The sequence below is a fragment of the Marmota flaviventris genome, chromosome 10, assembly GCF_047511675.1.
Source record: "Marmota flaviventris isolate mMarFla1 chromosome 10, mMarFla1.hap1, whole genome shotgun sequence".
Lineage (NCBI taxonomy): Eukaryota > Metazoa > Chordata > Mammalia > Rodentia > Sciuridae > Marmota > Marmota flaviventris.
In genome coordinates, this window is record NC_092507.1 from 74936435 (window position 1) to 74957706 (window position 21272).

Sequence of the window (21272 nt, forward strand, 5' to 3'; positions counted from 1 at the left end):
CCTCCACCAGGGCCAAATAAAATTTTCAAACCTAAAGCTGGCTTAGTGGTCATAATGCCCACTACTTATTGCTGGTACTTTACATCTATCATTAAAGTTTCATCATAGGTTCCTAACCCATTCTACTTGAAATTCTTTGCCCAGATTTGCTTCTTTCTTTCTTTAGGTCTAGTAATATGATAGGCGCTGTTCTTGGATGGGTAGGTATAACATTAGTAAGACACAGTATTTTCCCTCAAGGCTCTCACAAAGTAGCGAGAACTAAAAAGATGATTACAATACAGAAAAATTAATGGATTGTGAGAAGTATAGCTTTTATCTGCCTCTTTCAAATTCCTTCAGGAAATTCTTCCCCCACATTATTGACCTGAAAGAGCCAATCATATGGGTTCAGGAGTGGATATATAACTATCCCAGAGTCCTCCAAAAGTCTATGTATTATCAGTTCACTCCTCAGCCTGTGGTATTATTGGAAAATGGTGGAACTTTAAGTGGTAGGGCCTAGTTAGAGGTCTTCAGGTTTTTAGGGGTATGCCTTTGAACAAGATGGTGGAAGTTCATTACCTTTCTCTTTCTCTCTGGCCACAAGGTGAGTCGTTTATGTGCTGCCAAACGCAGTTGATTGATCATGTACTGAAACTTCTAAAACCATAAGCCAAAGTAAACCTTTTACTTTTATATCTTGATTGTCTCAGGTATTTGTTATAGCAATGGAAAGTTTATTACTATAGGAGTATCCCTGCATTCCTTTTGGATCAAAAGCTCCAAGTACGAAGCCTATGCATGAAGATAATTTTACTATTTGGATTAAGTGATGCAGGAGAAGCTTCTGAGGAACTTTTCAGATCACAAGGAGAGAACTCATCAGGAGAGATGAAAGCTACCACTCTAGCAGAAGTGGAAACAAGCAACACTTGAAGGATGAAAAAATTCTTGCTGATCCCTGGGTCTGGCATGCCGGAAACTATCACTTCCCTGGACTCATCAGTTTAATGTGGTAGGCAGTATGGTGGCTCCATGATCATCATGGGTCCAGGTTCCTTCTTTCTGCTCCACCATCTTTAGCAAGTAATTTCCAACTGCCACAGTCTGGCTGGACACAAAATAACCAAGCCGCCACAAAGCCTTGTAGGTTCAAACAGCAACTCTTTATTCCCCAACTCTCACTGGCACTCTACACACACTTCCTGGGAACACACTCCCTCCACCGGGCTCCGCGCGCCAATTCTCCTGGAACCCAGCGAGAACTCAAGGGGAACTCCAAAGTAGCAGGCGCCCAAGGCAGCAGGATCCGCCCTAATCCCAGCAGGATCCGCCCTAATCCCGGAGCCGCCCTATTCCCCCCCCCCCCAGGATCCTCCCTAATCCCAGAGCCGCCCTAATCCCGGTGCAGGGTCACCTTTCAACCATTCCCTCTAGCAAAATGCCAGTCATTCCAACTAAACTGTGGCTCTCAACATCTAACCTCTTGTAGTGTTTCATTTTTTTAAAAGGGAGGGCTTATATTGGTCTGTTTAAGCTATTATAACAAAATACCAAAAACTAGGTAGTTTATAAACAAAGTTTATACACAGTTCTATAGTCTGGGAAGTTCAGGTCAAAGCACCATGAGTTTGAGTGTTTGAGGAGAGTCAACTTTCAGGTTCATTTTCTCCTGGGCTTCTTGTAATGGTGCTAATCCCATTCATGAGAGCTTCACCTTTATGAACTCTAATCACTTCCCAAATGTCCAACCTCTAATACCATATTTTGGGGGTTAGGATTTCAATAATGTATTTTAGCACATATTCAGACCATATTAGGACTCCCCTATTTTCTTCAGTCCCAAGCATTTCTAAATATCTCTCAAGCACTGAGTTCACTGAATTCAATGTCTGTTGTCATTTATCGGAAGCTCACAATGTCATGTCTTGTGCTCTGCACTTAACAGTGCTTTTTCTTATTTTCAAAAGACTTAAGGTTGTTCCAATAAGAACATCACTATTGTTTTTACTGCATTCTTAAATGCATATAGAATGGGAGAGATCAATTCACATAATTTAAAGACTATTTAGGTTTATCCATACATGATATACTTAAACACATTTGAACTTTATCCTTTATGTACAGCCACAGGAGAGGCTGAAACTGTAGTCCCTAAAGCAGAAAAACATGGTAAAACTTTGAAGGGGATAGGAAGAAGAGACCAATTGTCATCACCAAGCATGCAAGTGATTTCACTATTCATGGTAAGTGCTAAATGGGATTAATCTGTGGGTAAAAAGGTCCCTGTGTGCTTAGTCAGTAGTCTTAGGAAAGGATGTCTGCCCTTATGATTAAGAGGAAGACAGTGAGGTTAGATTTAGGGGATGAAGAATTATGAATATGGAGAGAGAATGATTGATTTCTGAGACCATGGCTCACTTTTCTAGTAATTTAGAAGAAGGAAGTATAAACAAAGGAGTTCTAAGACTAAGACTCTCTTCTGAATCAGAAATTGTATTAACAGAGAGCTGGGCTGTGCTACAAGATTTGTAGTAAATAGGAAATCTGAAGGAATCTACATATTTAGGGGTAGCTGCTAGCCCCAAATGTTCAAACAAAGAAATCTCCCAAGGGAAAAAAATACTGGAGAGAACCCAGAGAAGAATCTGATATTTGTTTTGTTGACTGTAAGCAGATCCCAGAACAGAAATTGGTACAACAAATTTTGTAGGAATAGTTCATCCAAATATCTTATGTGATTACAGAGAACACTTAGTATGAGATATTATATGCTTGTGAGATATATTGGGCCTTAACTATGTACATGGTACTAGAAAAAAAAAGAGAGAGAGATGGCTTTAAGAGATAGTAATAAAGTAATGAAGAGACAAGACCTGGAAATTGACAATTGGTAAGGTGGGAAGGGAAGAGAGAGATAGGAGTAAAAAATATTGAGCCTGAATAACTAGAAGAACTAAGATACTTTTCATACAAATAAACATGAAGGGGAGGCTGGTTTACGGGAACAGATAAAGAGTCTCAGGTAAAGATTAAATTTGAGTTGGAAATATTCAGAATACTCAGTAGGCAGTATAAGATGTGAGGCTGAAGAACGATAGAAATTGATTTGGGTGTTTTCCCTAGATTTTGGAATCAGTGGAAGCAGGATAAGATCACTCACGATAAGATCACTGTGGAAGGTGCTGAGGGCCAAAACCTGGCATCTGAGAGTGACTTTTCTCTTATTTTCTACACATTAATGTTAAATATGTAGACTGAGGATATATAATTATTGCCTTGAATTTCGGATCATTTATTGCCTATAGTTTGAGACACACAACATCCAGAGTTACTTAGTTTAAATTTGAATTTCAGAATTAGATTAGTTCTATTAAGAAATTTAAATGTACTGAGTACAATATCTGAATACCACAAATTTGCTTCTAGCTTTGTCATAGTGCTATAAACCAAATCTTGTATCAGATACATTAAAATTTAAGATTGCCAATCAATAATGAAAGAATAGGTGGTCTTTACCTTACATTTTTCCTTAAATCAATTCAGTCTGTTTTTAAAGAATTTCAAGATCATTTCTGAATTTTCTTTGTTTTATACCTTAAGTTCAACAGATGAAAAATATGCCTTTTCACATATAGTGTTAAAGAGTTTAATACAGTCTGTAATCCAAAATGCCTATGCAAATGTTTAATTGTATAAAGAACATTATGCAAATGTTTAACTGAATAAGGAAGTAAAATGTCATTACTAATAATGACTTGTGGATGTAATTATAAATGAGTAATTAGGAAAAATACCACAGTAATAAAGAGTATATTTCAAAAGTAGTACACTGGGGATATGAAAATCAGCCTTTTATATGTCCCTTACATACCAGTACAATATACATACAGTGTTCCTGCCTATAAAAGTGATTTGAAATGAAAAGATATGGATAAAAGGGTCATAATGGCCACCTAATTCCTTTGAATAATTTTAATATATGAAACACTACATTCTTTCTATTACACAGATTTGAGTAGACGGGGTCAAATAAAATATCACTTTATTGTATTCTGCCTCATACCCATCAATCAATGGACTTCACAGTTCACAGCTGTGTGTCAGCATAAAGGAGAACAGGCCCTCAAGCCAGATTTTTTTCCCATATTTTTATTGGCACATTATAATTGTACATAATGGTGGGACTTGTTGTTACATATTCATACATGCACACAATATAACAATATGATTTGGCCAATGTTATTTGCCAGATTTTCCCTTTTCCTCTCTCCCTCCCTTCCTCCCCCTGCTCCCATTACTGATCTCTCCCCTCTTCCTTTTTCCTCTCTAGCTTCCACATGAGAGAAAACATATGACCCTTGACCTTTTGAGTTTGTTAAACCAGATCATTTTGAATCCTTGTTCTGCCTCTTACAGCTTTGAAACCTTGGATAGTTCACTTAACTTTCCTGAGCCTGAGTTTCCTATACAAAACATAAGTGTTGGTAGTACTTACATTATAGGGTCATTGGGAGGAAAAGACACAAAGCATTTAGAATAGTACTTAGAATAAGTGTTTACTCTAATAATATTATTGACATAAGTAAAGTATATGATCCATGCAAACACACACACACACACAGTTATTATTATTTTTTTTATCTGTGATGGTATATCCAATAAGTAGACAGGCCAAGGTGAATAGGGAGATGGAGAATCTTTGCTGCCAGATGGTTGAGCTTAGAATTTAGATCTGGAATAGACTCCACTAGAAAAAGGTAAAATTAGATGTTTTATTTAACTTCTAAGTTAAACTTTTTTTTCCTCTTCCCTGACTCATTGTCTTTTGACTGTTTTACTATCTGTGGCTCAATTAATCAGAAGCCAGTTCAGCAAGACAGAGAAATTCAAATAGTTCAACAGTTAGGTAAAAACAGTAATGAAAAAATAGTACGGGCAATTTGAACTAAACCTTAAGCTTAAATATTAAACTTTGCTGTCTGAAACAGAATTAATGAATTTTCTTTTTTGTACTTTGGCTGATCCAAAAGTTAATTCAAATGAAAAAGCAAACAGGACTCTAACACAATCCCCTGACATTTAAGAAAACTGAATTTGGATTACCTGTAAACAGATTAACAATTAATGGACAGAGAGATTTAATAAGTCATCAAATTAATTTAATTCTAATAATACATATATCTGAAAGTTATTTCTTTTGGTTTCAAAAGCAGATAGCTATGACAAAAGTCAGATTACTAATTGACAAAATCAGAGCGCTATTCTATTTTTCAAGCTGAGAGTGGAGAACTAAAAATTAATAAATGAAAAATATACAAGATTTTGACAAATGGAAACATTTTAAGACCATAATTGATAAGGACTATCGGGGTGGGAGGGATTTTAAGGTTAGAACTGTTCTCTTAGGATGGGTAATTACAACCTATGTATCTTAATCCATTTTCTGTTGCTATAACTAAATACCTGAGACTGGATTATTTATACAGAATAGAGATTTGTTTAGCTCATTGTTCTAGAAGCTAAGAAGTCCAAAAGCAAGGTGGCACTGGTGAGGGTTTCTTTCTGCATTATGACATGGTGGAGGGCATCACCTGGTGAGACAGAACAAGTATCAACTCACACTTCCTTTTCTTGTAAAGGAACTAGTTCCATCATGGGGTTGTCATCCAGATAACCTATATTTAATCCTACTCACCTCCCAAGGGCTCCACCTTTAAATACTATAATATTAATTTGGGGCTTAAGTTTCCAACACAGGAATTTGGAAAACATATTTATACCATTGTTCCACATGTGAACAATGGATTAATAAAATGTATGCAGAGATAGGAGAAAAAATCCAAATCCTGAAACATCTGTAGAATACCACCCTTACTCTACATCTCTTTAATCCATTTCAAGTAATTTCTAACCATGTGAGGTAGAGGAGGAGGAGAATAGGGGAGGGCTGGAGGAAAAATGATGGGAGACTGAATCACATATTTTGACACATAACTACCATTTGTCTACAAGCTATCTCCATCAAAAAAAACTACATCAATATCACAGCAAGCATAGAGGGAATGAATATGTAGAAAATCCTATAACACTTCAAATCTTTCCTAGGAAAGTCTTGCCTTTCATCCATTAATACTGCTTTAGGCAAAGGATGTCCTGTATAAACTGCATTCAGATAACAAATCAAACCCTTAACACTTTGAGAAAGCTTTGTTTTTCATAAAAGTCTTTATAGCTTCTGGCCTCATTTACCTTTCAAAGAAAAACAAATGAGTTGACAGGATCATTCTAGTTAAGGAATATAAATTCTTTCAGCATTAAGTGATAGGAGAAGGCCCAAATTGAGATCAACTTTTGACATGGTACCTAGGGCATATGAAACAGGTGCTAATGAAAAATGATTCATTCAGAGCTGTCATAACTAAAATTGTTAGTCTACATCATAAATCAGTGGGATGAAAAAGATGCATTTGAAGGTTAATGGTTTTAGAAAGACAGTTCAAAAATGAAAAAAGAGGTAATGTAAATGATCAACAGGCCGTAAGAAATTATTTGTTTTATTATTCTATTACTGTACTCATATAATGTCAAACCAAGAGACTGAAAAAAAATGTGAAATTCCAGTTAATCAACTGGTTTTTAAAACAAATAAAACTGAATTTTAATGTTGTACAGTTAATACTTATATGATACCTACACAGTGAGTTTTGACATTATAGTAACAGCATAAATAATATCTTTAAAAATAACTGATTTAAAGAGATAAGAATGAGCACTTACTTTCCCTTATTCTGACATCTATGTCATTTTATTTTTATTTATATACTTATGAATATACTATAAATAGTGAATTTCAACTTTGATCATGGTTTAATTGATATCAAAGATTATATACCATAACTGATTAATGTAACATATTTTATTAACTGATTCAGCACAATTATTTTTGGAATATAGACCAAGTCAGGATGGCATGCATTTTTTAGGCAAACAATTACTTCAAATACAGATTTCATTGACATGAGAAAACAGTAAGAAAAGGGTGTTGATAATATAGGAAAGCTATATTTTTGAAGAATTTATAGTAAGATAAAATAACCCAGAACAAAACTAAAGCATGACAAATTCTTTTGGGTAAAACCCCTTAAAAAACGTTTATATCTACAATAAATGGAATAATATTATTATATCTACAACACTACAGATTTAGTAAAAACTCAATTTATAAGATTGATCATTTTCATTCTGTTTTAAAATAGATAGTTCTTGGCTTTCCATTCTTGGCACGTAGAAAATAGGAAGCATCTTTCTCTGTAGCAAGTGAGCTCATGAGAAAACTCTTGAATGTCTTCTTGGCAGCCCCAATTTCAAGTCAATAGATTAAGTGTCCACATTGTTTGCAACTAAGTCACAGCTGTCTAAATTGCCTCAGAAATGTTTAGCAGATTGCTTTATAGTAGGATAACACAGTTTGAACCATAGTTTCTTGAACACATCTTGCTGAGAGCTTATCTCATTCAAATGATGAAGGCAGCTGAAGCATGGTATTTGAATCATCTATATTTTGCTCTAATAAAGGAGAACTTTAGGAAGCTCTAGTTGTGATAGACAATACAGTAGAGCAATTGAAATGTGGATCTTATATTTTATACCATTCAAACTGTTTGCATATGTGTGTGTTGTGATAAGATATTTTAAAAATAAAATTTCATCTGGTGAGAGGCTTAAACTGTTAAAGCAATACACAGATCATGTGAATTACCAGCATATAAAAATAAATATGCAAATGAGTGTAATACTCTTTTCCAAAATAGCACCTTTAATAGGAAACCCTTCATAAGAATCTTTATAAAGTGACATTTTAAAACTGTTTTTATATTTACAAGTACTTATAACTAGCAGTTCTTATTTTTAATTAGAAAACGCGTGTCTTTTCAGTCACACCTGAATGATATGTTCGAACATGAAAAATGGGCACGTTATAGATGCTTCTATTTTGAATTTAAAAATTATCAACAAGTTTTTATCAAGTGCTTTCTACTCATAAATTGGGGGGGCAGTACTAGGGATTGAACCCAGGGGTGCTTTACTACTCAGATACTGAGCTAAATTTCCAGTCCTTTCTATTTTTTGAGACAGGGTTGCCTTTAGTTGATGGGGTTTTTGCTAGAATGCTGAGGCTGGTCTTGAACTTGTGATCTTCCTGCCTTGTACTCCCAAGTTGCTGGGTTGTAATAAGCTTTTTCTATTACTGGTGCTGTGAAGTTTACAGAGGTCTAATATATTATTTTTCTCTCTCAAGAAGCTTGAAATCTACATGGTACACTCAAGAGTACATATAACTGGGTTCTACCACTTGTAGTTTGCTGATATAACCCCAGTAAATTATATAAATATTATAAAATGAGTGGGTGAATTGTAAAAGCTATGTTGCTTTCAGTTGTCCAGTTTAGAGAATTTTAATATTCCAGAAAAATTCTATCAATGGCAAGTTTGAGATGAGGGCCTATTTAAATATCCAACTCAGAGTGTATGCTTTGGTTATTAATTGCCATGTTTATTACTGCACCCCACCACAAGAACAAAGCAAAAACTCATGATTATTATGCTCACAAATACTAGCTTTGGGAAACTGAACAAGGCAGAGTGGGATTGTCTGTCTTTTTACCAGATACCTGGGGCCTCAAATAGGATGAGTCCAATAGCTGAAGGTGACTTTAACTGATAAGAGTTGGAGTAATTGAGAATGGTAATAGATTTTCACTGTCCTGTTTATTGACTTGAGTAGGGATGATTTGAAGACTTGGCTTAGCTTGGACTAGTGAGCATAGCAGTTACATATGGCTTTTTCATGAGGCTTTGGCATCTCTCAAGAGTGGTAGCTTGGTTCTAATAAGGTTTAAGCTAGGATAAATACCAAAATCTTAACGTGTGGTGTGGTGTGGTATGGATTACTACTCAACCACATTCACAGTACCCTTGGCTGTGGTACCTCTCTCTGTCAGAGGATTATATAGCCCTGTCTCTTATTCTCTGGTGTGACAGAGGTTTGGCTGATAAAAAGTGAAAGACATATGGGCACAAACTTTAAAAACTTGTGCATGATTTATCACTTTTATTTTCTTTCTGCCACGACAATGGCAATATTCCACAGAGAGTGCTCTCTTAGCTCAAGTCCAGACTGAAAATGACAAGGAACAGGGTCATGGTGAACATGTGACATTAGAGATTAATAAATCTTCTTGTAGATAGCTGAGAATCTTTTGGAATACTTTGTTACAAAGCACAGCTTAGCCTATCCTGGCTGATAAACATGGTCTCTGAGCTCTTGCTTATTATTCCATCTCTTTGCTACAGCCTCATTGGCCCTTTGGTGGTTAAAAAATTGTTCCCGCCCACACTAGAACATTAATCTGTTATTCTCTTATTCTCTCTCTTGCTGTCCTTCGAAAGTAATTTTTTTTCCCTTTGTCACTGAACACTTACCCACCAGTGAAATCCCAGCCTTATATGAAGTACTCAGGAAGGACTGCCTGACCTGTGTTCAAGGTACTCTGTGTTTACACTGTTGTGTCATTATATCTGTTTCACTAAATGACAAGTTCCATGAAGACAGTGACTACTTATGCTTTGGTAACCATTATATTCCCAGTGACATAATATTTTCTCTCTAAAGAGCAGCATTTTTTGTATCTTTGTGCATGTGGCAGAAAATGGCCATTATAACCATAAGACACTTCTCCACTTAGGGGCAACCAATTAATTAGCACTCCAAAGTTCTGTTTCCAAATTCTTATAGAGAGATTCTGATGATCTAAACTTGTGTGTCGTCTATCAGTGGTCCATCACAATTTACTAGAAGATCTAGATTAAGCAGAGTTAACATGGCCACAGAGATGTCTACTCTGGAGATAGGGGAAATTCTCAGGGAAGGGGATGAGGACTGAACTGACATCCCCAAAAGTATCTGCTATAGTCAGCACAGCTGATAGGAGCTTTATGTGTTGACTTTAACAAACTTCTTCTCAAAATTATCCTCATAGAGTATAGCTCCTAATTTTTTTCTTTATTTAGGAAAAAAAGGTGATAATCAGGTAGTTGTTTCTGTCTTCCTGAGTTTTGTCTTTTCTCTGGGATCCTTTCATTTTGATTGTCACTTCCACTTCACCCTGTTCTCTTAGAATTGGGGAGGGGTCACTCTTTTTCTTTTAAAACTAATATTGGAACCACGAAACAAAAACAAAAGAAAACAAAACCAACCCCTCCCTCCATTTTCCATAATATTGTAGGTACAAGGCAGAATTTTCAAACACTTTCTTAACTATTAAGGAAGAACAAAAAGGAAATGCAAGATGGAGGGCAATAAAAGTGTGACTCACAAATTAAAGGTTCCTGGCCCTTTCCCTGGATTTACTGTTTATATGAAGACCTGAATGTCAGTTTCAACAACACAGAGAATGAACACAGCAAAGTCAAGTTACTACATTTTTCCTGTAACATTTATTCTATCATAATAAGAAAAACAGAAGATAACATTTTCTAATTAGAAACTTTTACGTTTAGTTATTTCTACCTCTGAAAAAAATTTTAAAAGTACCCTTATAACTAGTTTCACAAAGCAAGTATTTTCAAGGTCTTAAACACAAACTTAAAAAATCTTTCCCTCTTTTTTGTTAATATAAATTAGACTATAGTGAGATGAACTGAATCTAGGATTCCCTAAAAACATTTGTAAATAGGGGCTGATTACAACTCATCTGAATAAACATGATACACATTGCCATTAAAACTTTTTCAAGTGTGCTTCTGACTGATAAGTATGATCCATGTCCTACTACTTTTTTTCCTGAACAGAGACTGTGAGCTGGGTAATACATTTTAGTTTAAATTAATTTGATATTTTAACTATTACATTTTCCACATGATCAAGCAGTTTTTATATTGTGTTACATACCTCTTGTGTTGTACTTCTTACCCCAGCACAACTCAGAAAAAAATTCCTGTAACTTTCAAAACTTTGTATATTTGTTGCTTACATTTGCATGTGGTTTGTAAAATTTAAATTATTACCAATATTTATTTCAGCAACAGAAATATGTGAAATATGAAGTCTTTTAGTGGTAAAAATTTAAGGGGGTATGATGCTTTAAATCTGCTTTAAATGACGATTCTGTTGTGTAGGTTAAAATGAGCACAGGTAGCAATTAGAAGACTTAGGTTCTAGTCTCTATCTCTTCCACTAAGTAATAACGCTCTAAGGTTCCTAATTACCTCAACTATGGCTAATTTTTTTCTACTTAAACTAGAAACTTTAAATTTCTTCTAAAATTCCATGTTGCTGAGTAAACATTTTCTCATATCTAAATTTGTTTTTATAAAAATGCCCACTGATTGTAAGTCCTTACATAGGTAATTATTAATTCCATCATTATTAATCATATTAATATGTGCATATCAGCAATCTCAAATCCATTCTAGAGTAAGAGAAGACAAAAATAAGTAAAATTATCGCATGGAGTCAATGCCCTTGAATTATACACTTAAAATTATTAAAATGATGAATTTTACATTTTGTATATTTAAGTATAATAAAAAAATTATACACACACACAGAGGACTTTCCTAACAATTTGACCTACAATTTAAAATTGCATTATACTTGTTTTAGACATTAAGTCTGTTTCCCCAAAGGATTCCCCAATCACTTGTTATAGACTTTCTTAATCCTAGTTGTAATTCCAGGGACCAACTCTGTATGGCTCTTAGTTACCAGGGACGGTAATTATATATCATGGCTTTTCCAAGTGTTGTTAGTGTATTTTAATTATTATTTTGAACACAGGCAATTCATTAAACATATAAATATTTGTAAGGCTTTTGAAGTAGACACCAAAAAAAAAAAAATCCTTCATCATTGTATCATGAGTTGGAGTTTAGAAAATGTGGTCACAGAACTCTAGAACTTCAATAAATGTTGATTCACGAATGAGACTTGATTAGACAAAACCTAAGACCTAGCATCAGCCCAAAGAGACTTTGCCCGGAGTGTAAAATAAGTTCACAATATTACAATTTTTAGGATGTATGTCAAATAATACCCTTCTTAAGTAGCTACTTATCCAAATAATCCCTACCACTTTCTCTAGGTATCTTTTAACAAAATTGTACTTCAGCCTGGAATCATCCAAAATAAGGTATCTGTCTAGACGATCCACAAAAACTACCTGTTGGAGATTTTTGTTGATTATTCCTGAATAGCATAGTGTCATTTCTTAAAAACCTGAACTTAAACTACTTAGCCGTATGTTACTAAGTACACGGGTTAGTCTCGATGTTTACCACACCAAGGAGAGTTGGCTTCTTTCCATTCCCGAGGCTGATCCCGCCCCGTCTCCTTCAATTAAATTCGGCTAAAACAATCCAACAAGCCACCTAATTAAATTCTGAGCTCAGTAGAAATTTCCAGCCCAAATCACAGTAGTTTAGCACTCAAGGAAAGGGAAACTTAGAAAGTTCACGTTGAAAGTTGCCAGGGACCCAGCCGCTGACATTTCTTGAAAAGTTACAGATCCTATGCTAGTTAGCCAGCTGTGCACCTTGCTGGTCGGGAAGGCGCGCTGTGGATCGGGGCGAGCGAAGGGCAAGATTATGAGCTTCGGTGGACGAGGATAGGAAGGAAAGGGGAATAATCCATAAGGACTGAGTCCCGAAGCTCTTAGGGGTAAGGATCGAAAAAGGCCTATTCAGATCGGGCCACTGGACAAAACCACACAGGGAACGGGCTCCCAGATCTAGCGTTCGCAGTGCGGCCGTTAAACGCAGCAGGAAAGTGGGCGTGTTTTCTTCCTCTTCCCGCCTCCCTTGAGACAGGAGCCCAGTCCTTTCCCCTGGTTTTCACCCGGGCGGCTCCAATGGCTGACAGGCCGCAGACCTGAGTCGGAAGCGCCCCGCCCCCCGCGCCGCTCGCGTCCTCGGGGTCCCGTCCGCCCAATCTTCCCCGCTCGGCAAGAGGCGGTGGCTGTGGCCGTCACGTGTGCTGGCAGCCGCCAAGTGAGGCCGCTTTTGCGACACGGTGACAGCCAAATGGTGCGACAGGAGGAGCTGCAGCCGCGGCCGCTGCGCCCCGCACCGAGAGGTTGGAGACGGCTCCTGGCGTCGCCCAAAGGGAGCGATTGAGCGAACAGAGTCCGGCGCGGCGGCGGCGGGCGGCGAGGGGGAGCCGCTACGAGTACCCTCGCTCCCCGCCGCTCTCGATGAACCCGGCGGAATAAGCCGCCTCTCCAGCAGGAGCTGCGCCTCCATGAATCCTTAGTTGTTTTTTTTTTTTTTTTCCTCTTTTTCTCCCGGCTCCTCACCTCCCACCCCGGCTCTCGTCCCGCCTTCTCCCTTCACCAGCGGCGGCCGCTTTCAGGTGCGGAGTCCAGAGCGGAGCGCAATGGCGTCCAACCCCGAGAGGGGGGAGATTCTGCTCACGGAACTGCAGGTAAGGGCCGCGGCCCGAGCGGGAGGCGCTGGTCGAGGACGCAGGGAGAAAGTCTGGCACGGGGTCAGGGGCCAAGGGAAACCGTGTGGCCGCCGCGCCCCTGGCCCGCTAAGTGCGGAAACTCTGGGATGTCACTGGTGAACCGCTTCCCTCGGGAGTCAGACCCTACGCCCGGCCAAGACCCGGCCTGCCGCCGCTTTGATTGGATTTGACCTACCAGAGGGACCCCATCTCTGCGGGCCAGCCAGGCTGCCTTGGAGTCTGCTCTTGCCGGGTCCCGGGAGCGGCCAGCTCACCGCCCCCTCCTTGGTGTCAGAGTAGCCCGCGAGCGCCCCCGTCGCCCCCTCCAGTGGCCGGCCCGGGCCCCGCCCCGTCTTTCCCCCCCTACACCGCTCGGTAAACTCCTTTGAATGACTCCTAAGCTGTTTGCTCGTCCCTTCCCTTCCCCTCAGACTCTGCACAAAGAGCGCCCCCATAACTTCCAGCCCCCAAACATTTTTTTTTTTTTTAAGGGAGTCTCACCAATTACTTGCTTCGCTTCACCATCTCTATTCAGGTGACTTTCTATCCTCAAATTTGCAGGCTACCTTTTTCTTTTTTACCGAGTAGTAGATAGATTCTCCCTTTCTTGGCGACCCCAGCTCAGATCCGGAAGTTCAGATGTTGATGCTTTTCAGACTTTCATTTTCCCTCCCGTTTAAACGCCAGGGAAAGAGCTGCAAAAGTTGTTTACAAATGAGAAAGCAGTCGACCAAGGGAAAGCATTGGGCACCACATGTCTACAAAAGATGAGAACAAAGTAGAGCCCTTGATTATTTAAATCCCTGTGGAGCAGCAATATTATTATTTCCTATTTCCAGCTAAATATTTGTTATAGGCACGATGTTTTGTTTTTAGATCCAGGTTGTAGGAGGAGATATGTTATCTGTCGGGTTTATTTTTCTTTACTTTGGAGTATTCCCGAGATGTTTACATCTGGATTAAAATTTTATTCCTTTTTTTTAAAAAAAAACTTACTTTGGTTTGTTTTAATGAACTCGTGTTTTGGTTACTCAAATATTAGAGTTGGTAATTAAGAGAAAAAGGAAAATAGCGTGCTTGCATTTCTTTTTGAGGATTGGACTGTTAATTTAAAAAAAAAAGTTGAATCTAGAAACAAGGATTGGTGTCAAAATTACATATTGAAACTTTGAATTTCTTGTTGAAATGAATTTTTCAACAGATCTGTATATAAGTTTGGTTTATTGTGTAGTCAGACATAAGCTGGAAGGCATTGCTGTGAATCTTGATTTTTCACAAAAGAGATTTCAGCAAGAGACACTAATACACTGTTGCAAATTTGGAATTCTTTGGAAATGCAAAGTTCAATTTCCTGTCATTGAAAATATTGCTATGTTGTGTTTTAATTATAATTACCTTTTAATAAGTAGATCTTAGAGTATACCACATTTGCTAAATGATTGGAATTTATTATTTTTAATTTACATGAACTTTTAAAATGAGGATGATTTGAGACACATCTCAGAAAAACTTTACCTAGTCTGGAAACATGAAAATCATACTTTGACTTCTATGGCTCATTTTTCTTTTGAATTGAGTAGGGTTAGAATTATGAAGTATTTGGCATCCTTGTTTGTATTTTACTTTTGGCACCAGAAGTGAAAACATTTTTGTTTATTAAAATATTAACAGTATCTTTTTAGTTATATAAGGCCAATTTGGACAATAATAAGGAAGCAAGTTAAAGAAATAAAAAATTTTACCTGACAATTTAAAAAATAAGACCAAAGAAGGGGAATATTTAATATAAAGCTAGACTTTAAAATAAACTAAAACTTAACTTCCTCTAGAAAAAGAGTAGTTCTTGCTGTGAAGGGTGACCTGTGCATATAATCCCAGCCACTCAGGAGGCTGAGGCAGGAGGGACTCAGATTTGAGGCCAACCATTTCAGTCAATTTAGTGAGACCTTGTCTCCAAAAATAAATAAATAAATAAAAGAATATTTTTTTTTTTTTTTTAAGATAGAGTGAGAGAGGGAGAGAGAGAGAGAAAATTTTTAATATTTATTTTCTAGTTTTTGGTGGACACAACATCTTTGTCTGTATGTGGTGCTGAGGATGGAACCTGGGCCGCTCACATGCCAGGCGAGCGCGCTACCGCTTGAGCCACATCCCCAGCCCCAAGAATAATTCTTATTGTTGCTCTAGTAACCTTAAGGTCATTATATATATCCAGGATGTTTTTCTTGTTTTATTGGACTCCCAGTTCTAATAAAAGTTATTGCATTTAAAGTTTATCGTGTTTATTTGAGAATATTATTTATATCAGCACTTAAGATAAATGGTCATATAATTTGCTTCACTAAGTATATCCTTTTCAAACATTTTATTATTTCGTGGGGCCATGAATCTGTCATATAGTGATCATTAATCAAACTTCTAAGAATCATTTTTTAAAGCTCATAAATTATTTAAATTTATTTAGATTGAAAAAGTTCAATATGAATTTCTTAATGCTTCTCTGCTGAACAGATTTTATTTCCATAGTAAGTAATGCAGCCAGTTTAAAAATGTGTTTAATTTTTAAAAACTATTACTTTGCTGTATCTTGTCTTAGGAATACTTGTTTCACTCTGAACATTGGATGTTACAACTTAACTTTAATGATGTTGATATTTATTTAGAAACATAGTTTTTTCATCATTTTTTTCAACTCATACTGCAGAATTTGAAATTTTATGTTACTACTTGAGGACCTGAAATTGTTTTGCTTGTTAATAACCTCTGTAGAAGGATAGAACTAAGAAAATCTGAAATTATCGTAGTTTGTCTTGTTAATCACTGTAATGTTTCTTTTCTTTTTTTTTTAAGAGAGAGAGAGAGAATTTTTTAATATTTATTTTTCAGTTTTCGGTGGACACAACATCTTTATTTTATTTTTATGTGGTGCTGAGGATCGAACCAAACACCCCCCCCCCCCCCCCCCCCCCCCCGCATGCCAGGCAAGGGAATTGCCGCATGAGCCACATCCCCAGCCCCACTGTAATGTTTCTATGCAAAATGTTCCTAACTTTCTAGTAATTTGGGGAATTTATTAAATAAGTAAACATTAATAAAATACAAACTTTGATGGCCAGAGATTTCAGAGTATAAGGAAGAATATTTGCTATAGTAAAAATAAAGTGTTTAAATTATAAGCTTAATTGGCAATTTCTAATTTTTATCTTTTTTAACTAATTTATTTTGTCCTGTTATTTTATTTATTTAAGTATAGAAGGAAACTTCGATATTTTTGTGAGGCTAAGGAAACTAAATTTTATTTCCAGGAAACTGAATTAACAAAACTACAGTGAATCTCAAATGAAATATTGGCTTTAATTTTGTAGAATGCCAAACCAAATAGTGAGCAGCATACTAATAAGGTAACCTTGTTGATTATTGGTGATTTACCTTCTTCTTCAAAATACCTAGTGAAGTGTTTGGTTGGGAATCTTAAATTCTATTCCCAGCAGACTTTATTTAGATAAAGGGAATTTGCTTACGTGAAAATTTGTGGTAGTTTGCCCTAAATTATAGGTATTAATTTTAACAAAGTTATTTAGTATCTACCAAAGCAATATTGGAGGATGTAAAAACAACAAGAAAATGGCTTTTTGGTTCTAGAAGAAACTACAAATAACTTTTGTTCTAGAAGAGAATTATATGAAAGTACAAATAACTTTTATCGTTTGCTACATATTTAACACTATATTTAGTATCCTGTATACTTTGACAACAACCTAGCAAGGTAAAAAATTTTTTTTCCATTTTTATGGATCTGGAAACTAAGTTCAAGAACGTTAAGTAAATTGCCCATGGTTGTAATAGAAGTGTGAATTTGAACTCAGATCTGTATGTTTCCCACTACACCATTGTTTAAGCTGCCATAATGCTGTGGACCCATAAATATTTTGCATTCTACTGACCTTTTTACGGGCTCTCTTCATTTAATAATTACTGTTTCTGAAGAAAGATGTCAAATGTTTGCCAAAATCTCCCAAAAGATTTACCCTTTCTCTGTAGACTGTCTACAGGATCAATTTTGTAACATTTTATGCTTTTGTACAATCTAGCTGTGTTTGGCACTTAGTTGGTGCTCAGTATATTAATGGGAAGGGTATATTTGTCTCTGTATTTTCACTATTTTAAGAGAAGTTTGTTGGAATTGTGAAATTACAGTTAGCCCTTGGTATCCATGAGTTTCATATCCATTGATTCAGTCAAATGCATATCACAAGTTTTGAAAACATTATATCTGTACCAAATATGAGACTTTTTTCTTGCCACTATTCCCTAAACAATGCAGCGTAACAGTTATTTACATAGCATTTACATTGTGTCAGAGACGTTCATAGATTATATGCAGAGTTGTCTCTTGATCTAAAGGGGATTACTTCCAGGACCCCCATGGATTCCAGAATTCTCTGAGTCCTTCATATAAAACAGTGTAGTATTTGCATATAACCTATGCACGTCTTCCTGTGTACTTTAAATCATTTCTAGATTACTTATAATACCAAATACAATGTAAATGCTATATAAATAGTTGTTCTATGATGTTTAAGGAATAATGACAAGAAACAGTTTGTTCATATTCAGTACAGGTACAATTTATTTTTTCAAATATTTTTTGATTCTCAGTTGACTCCTCAGATACAGAATACTTTGATATAGAGGGCTGACAGTACTGCACTGTCCCAAGGAACTTGAGCATCCACAGATTTTAGTATTCTGGGGAGGATCCTAAACTAGCCCCTGCTCCCAATACAATTATATTTAGTTTTTTAAAATTTACATTTCTAATCCACTTTTTAAAAAAAATACTTCTTCAAAAAGAACAAAAGGAATTTCTGCAAAAATTAATTACACCTATATACACCATACTTGTATTTTTCCCATTTGATGGGAAATTAGGAGATGACATCTAATTTTGCAGTGATACTGGAAAGTGGAAGGTTAGAGTAATTTGGGGAATGTAGTATAAAAAGGTATATAGATTTTACAGTTTATTTGAATTATAAGTGTAATGCATTCTTATTGTATGAAATTTGGAAAAATGCAGAAAAGCACAAAAGAAAATAAAAGTTGTTAATAGTTCTAATATTTAGAGGTAACTGACAAACCTTTCCAACTTGAAAATGCATTTCCTCTTTTCCTTCTTTATCCCATTTTCCTTTTTTCCTTCTTTATCCCATTTTACTTATTAGAATTTTAAAGAAAATTGAAGTTCAAAGAGTTATGTTAGTTGGCTTTCTGTTACTATAACCCATTCCTGATACTATCAACTTATGAAGAGAAAAGTTTTATTTGGGCTCAGTTTTGGAGGTTCTACTCAATCATCAGGCTGACATTGCTTTTAGGCCTTTTTGGTGAGTGGGTAGCACATCATGGTAGAAGTGCATATCAAAGCTCAACTTATGGCTGGGAAGAGAAAGGGTTAAGGTCCCACTTTCCTGTTTTAGGACAAGCACCAATTACCTGAGGACTTCTCATTAGATCCCACCACTTAAAAGTTCCCACCACCCCACAATAGCACTAAGCTGGGAACTAAGCCTTAAACAGCTTGCCCTGTGGGGAACATTATAGACTTAAACTGTAGCCAGTTGTGAGACAGAAGTAGCTATAGGTTAAACTTTTTTTTTCTTGCCACTGGTTTTAAAGAAGTAGATCAGTAACTTTAAGAATTAAATATAAGTATTTTGATTTTGTCTTTGTGCTTTGAGATATAGTTAAGAATCTGAATATTTGGTTTAGGTTTAGTAACCTACAATGATGATACATAGTAACAACTCTGAACAAGTAAAACAATGCAGTGTAGTTTTCATTATTGATTTATAGAAAACTATAATATTTATGATTTTTAGTGTATGCTTAGAATTAGACATTATTAAACTGGCAGATTTTTTTTTGGCTATCTCAATAATAGTCTCTGTACAGAAACTAGTGATATTAAATGATAATTCTAAAATGGGTCATGCTTTCTTACCATTTCAGTAAGTATTGAGGTTAGTTCTAATCTCCTGCAATTCCTATCATTCTCATGTGATCAGTGTTGAAAAAAAGAGAGGTAGGATATTTTGTAGACATTTTGTATTTGTTCCAGGTCTTAGCATCTGATTCTTTGGGCTCTCTATTTTACTTAGATTCAAATTTGACAACAGTAAATTTTTCATGCTATTTGTCAGAAATTCCTATGTCTACTTTTAAACAGTTAGGAAGAGCAAATTAGTAGTTTGTAGAGGTGAATATCACAGTAGTATGACTTCCATAACATAAATGATATTTGAATAAAATAATTCTCCATTATTGCCTAATAAAATATAAAATGTTGAACAATTGTCAAATGTCTATTATAGAGTATAATAAAATATGACACTTACTGTGCTTCATGTATGTCAGAATTCAAACTTGATAGCAAAGTTAGAAAATTAAAAACTAGTTTAAAGCTTTAAAAAGATATTTAAAATTTTGAATGGGAAAAACATACTAATGAAAAAGTAATTTTTAGTATCTTAGGAAAATAAATCAAGAACATTTATCTTGACACATGTCTAGCTTCTCTTAATTTATCTGATGATTTCTTATTTGAAATTAGCTTTTTCATCACATTTGGATATTCCAGCATCAAATTAAATTTTGTACATATGCATAAATATTGTCTGGAAAAAAAGAAGTACAGGAAAGCCTGAGAAGATTGTACTTGGTAATAATAAATACCATAGATCTGAAAGTAAATGGTGAGCATGATGGTGTATAGCTGTAATCCCAGTGACTCTGGAGACTGAAAAAAGAGGATCACAAGTTTGAGGCCAGCCTTAGCAACTCAATGAGGCCCACTGCAATTTAGCAAGAACCTGTCTTAAAATAAGAAATAAAAAGGACTGTGGATGTGGCTCAGAGGTAGAGCACCCCTGGGTTTAATTCCCAGTACTGGTGGGGGGGGGGAGTAAATGTTGGTGTATTATATTATAAAGATGAACTGATACCTAAGAATTATATAATAGATAGTATTATTATTGGTACCAGGGATTGAAACCAGGGGCACTTTACCATTGAGCCATATCTGCAGCCCTTTTTTAAATTTTGAGACCAGATCTCACCAAATTGCTTAGGGCCTTGCTAAGATGGCTGGTCTTGAATTTGTGATCCTCTTGCCTTGTTATTTTGAATAATGTTATTTTCTAGGCTAGTTTTCTAGCCTCCCAAGTTACTGAGAAATATCTGTTTAAAAATTAACGATGATGACTTGGTCTTATTTGTTAAAGCCTTATTGTCCTCACATATGTACTTAGACAATTTGGAATTTATTTTTGGTAATAGAAGATACTACCATCTAATCATATGTTGATTATCACATTTTATACATTAATTTACTGCTTTTCCCTTTTTTATAGTAGCTAACTTAGGAACTCTTCAAGAAAGTGGTTTTTCTGCTTATTTCAGACATTTCATTGAATAAATGGTGTGAAATTTTTAGATTTTAAAAAATTAAACCTCAGGAATACTGCATTGAATCATTATCTGTCAACCATAATATAAGTACTGATGTACCATAACTTTCCCTTCCCTTAAAAAGCTAGGGACTTAATTTACATATAGTTTTACTCCATTCCATGCCCTTACTTCCACCTTCTTGTAACCCAGGTAATCATCATCTTGATTCTTGTTGTCGTTCTTTTTCCTTGATTGCAGTTTTATTGGGTGTATAATTCTAAGTTGTATCTTTTAATTGTTTTTATATAATTATGTTAAATATAATTTTTTTGTA

The 21272-nt window shown here is 35.9% G+C and overlaps 1 protein-coding gene and 1 long non-coding RNA gene across 4 annotated transcripts in view; one reads left to right on the plus strand and one right to left on the minus strand.

The window, feature by feature from the left end:
• LOC139707258 (uncharacterized) overlaps positions 1–13797 on the minus strand; it is a 174279-nt gene extending 160482 nt beyond the window's left edge. For both annotated transcript variants that reach the window (XR_011708875.1, XR_011708874.1), the window contains exon 1: positions 13683–13797. This is a non-coding gene — a long non-coding RNA (uncharacterized lncRNA). The remainder of the gene's footprint in view (positions 1–13682) is intronic.
• Pkn2 (protein kinase N2) overlaps positions 13135–21272 on the plus strand; it is a 125842-nt gene continuing 117704 nt past the window's right edge. For both annotated transcript variants that reach the window (XM_027935144.2, XM_071618013.1), the window contains exon 1: positions 13135–13465. In XM_027935144.2, coding sequence (XP_027790945.1) covers positions 13418–13465 — 48 coding nt within the window. In that variant the 5' untranslated portion in view covers positions 13135–13417. The remainder of the gene's footprint in view (positions 13466–21272) is intronic.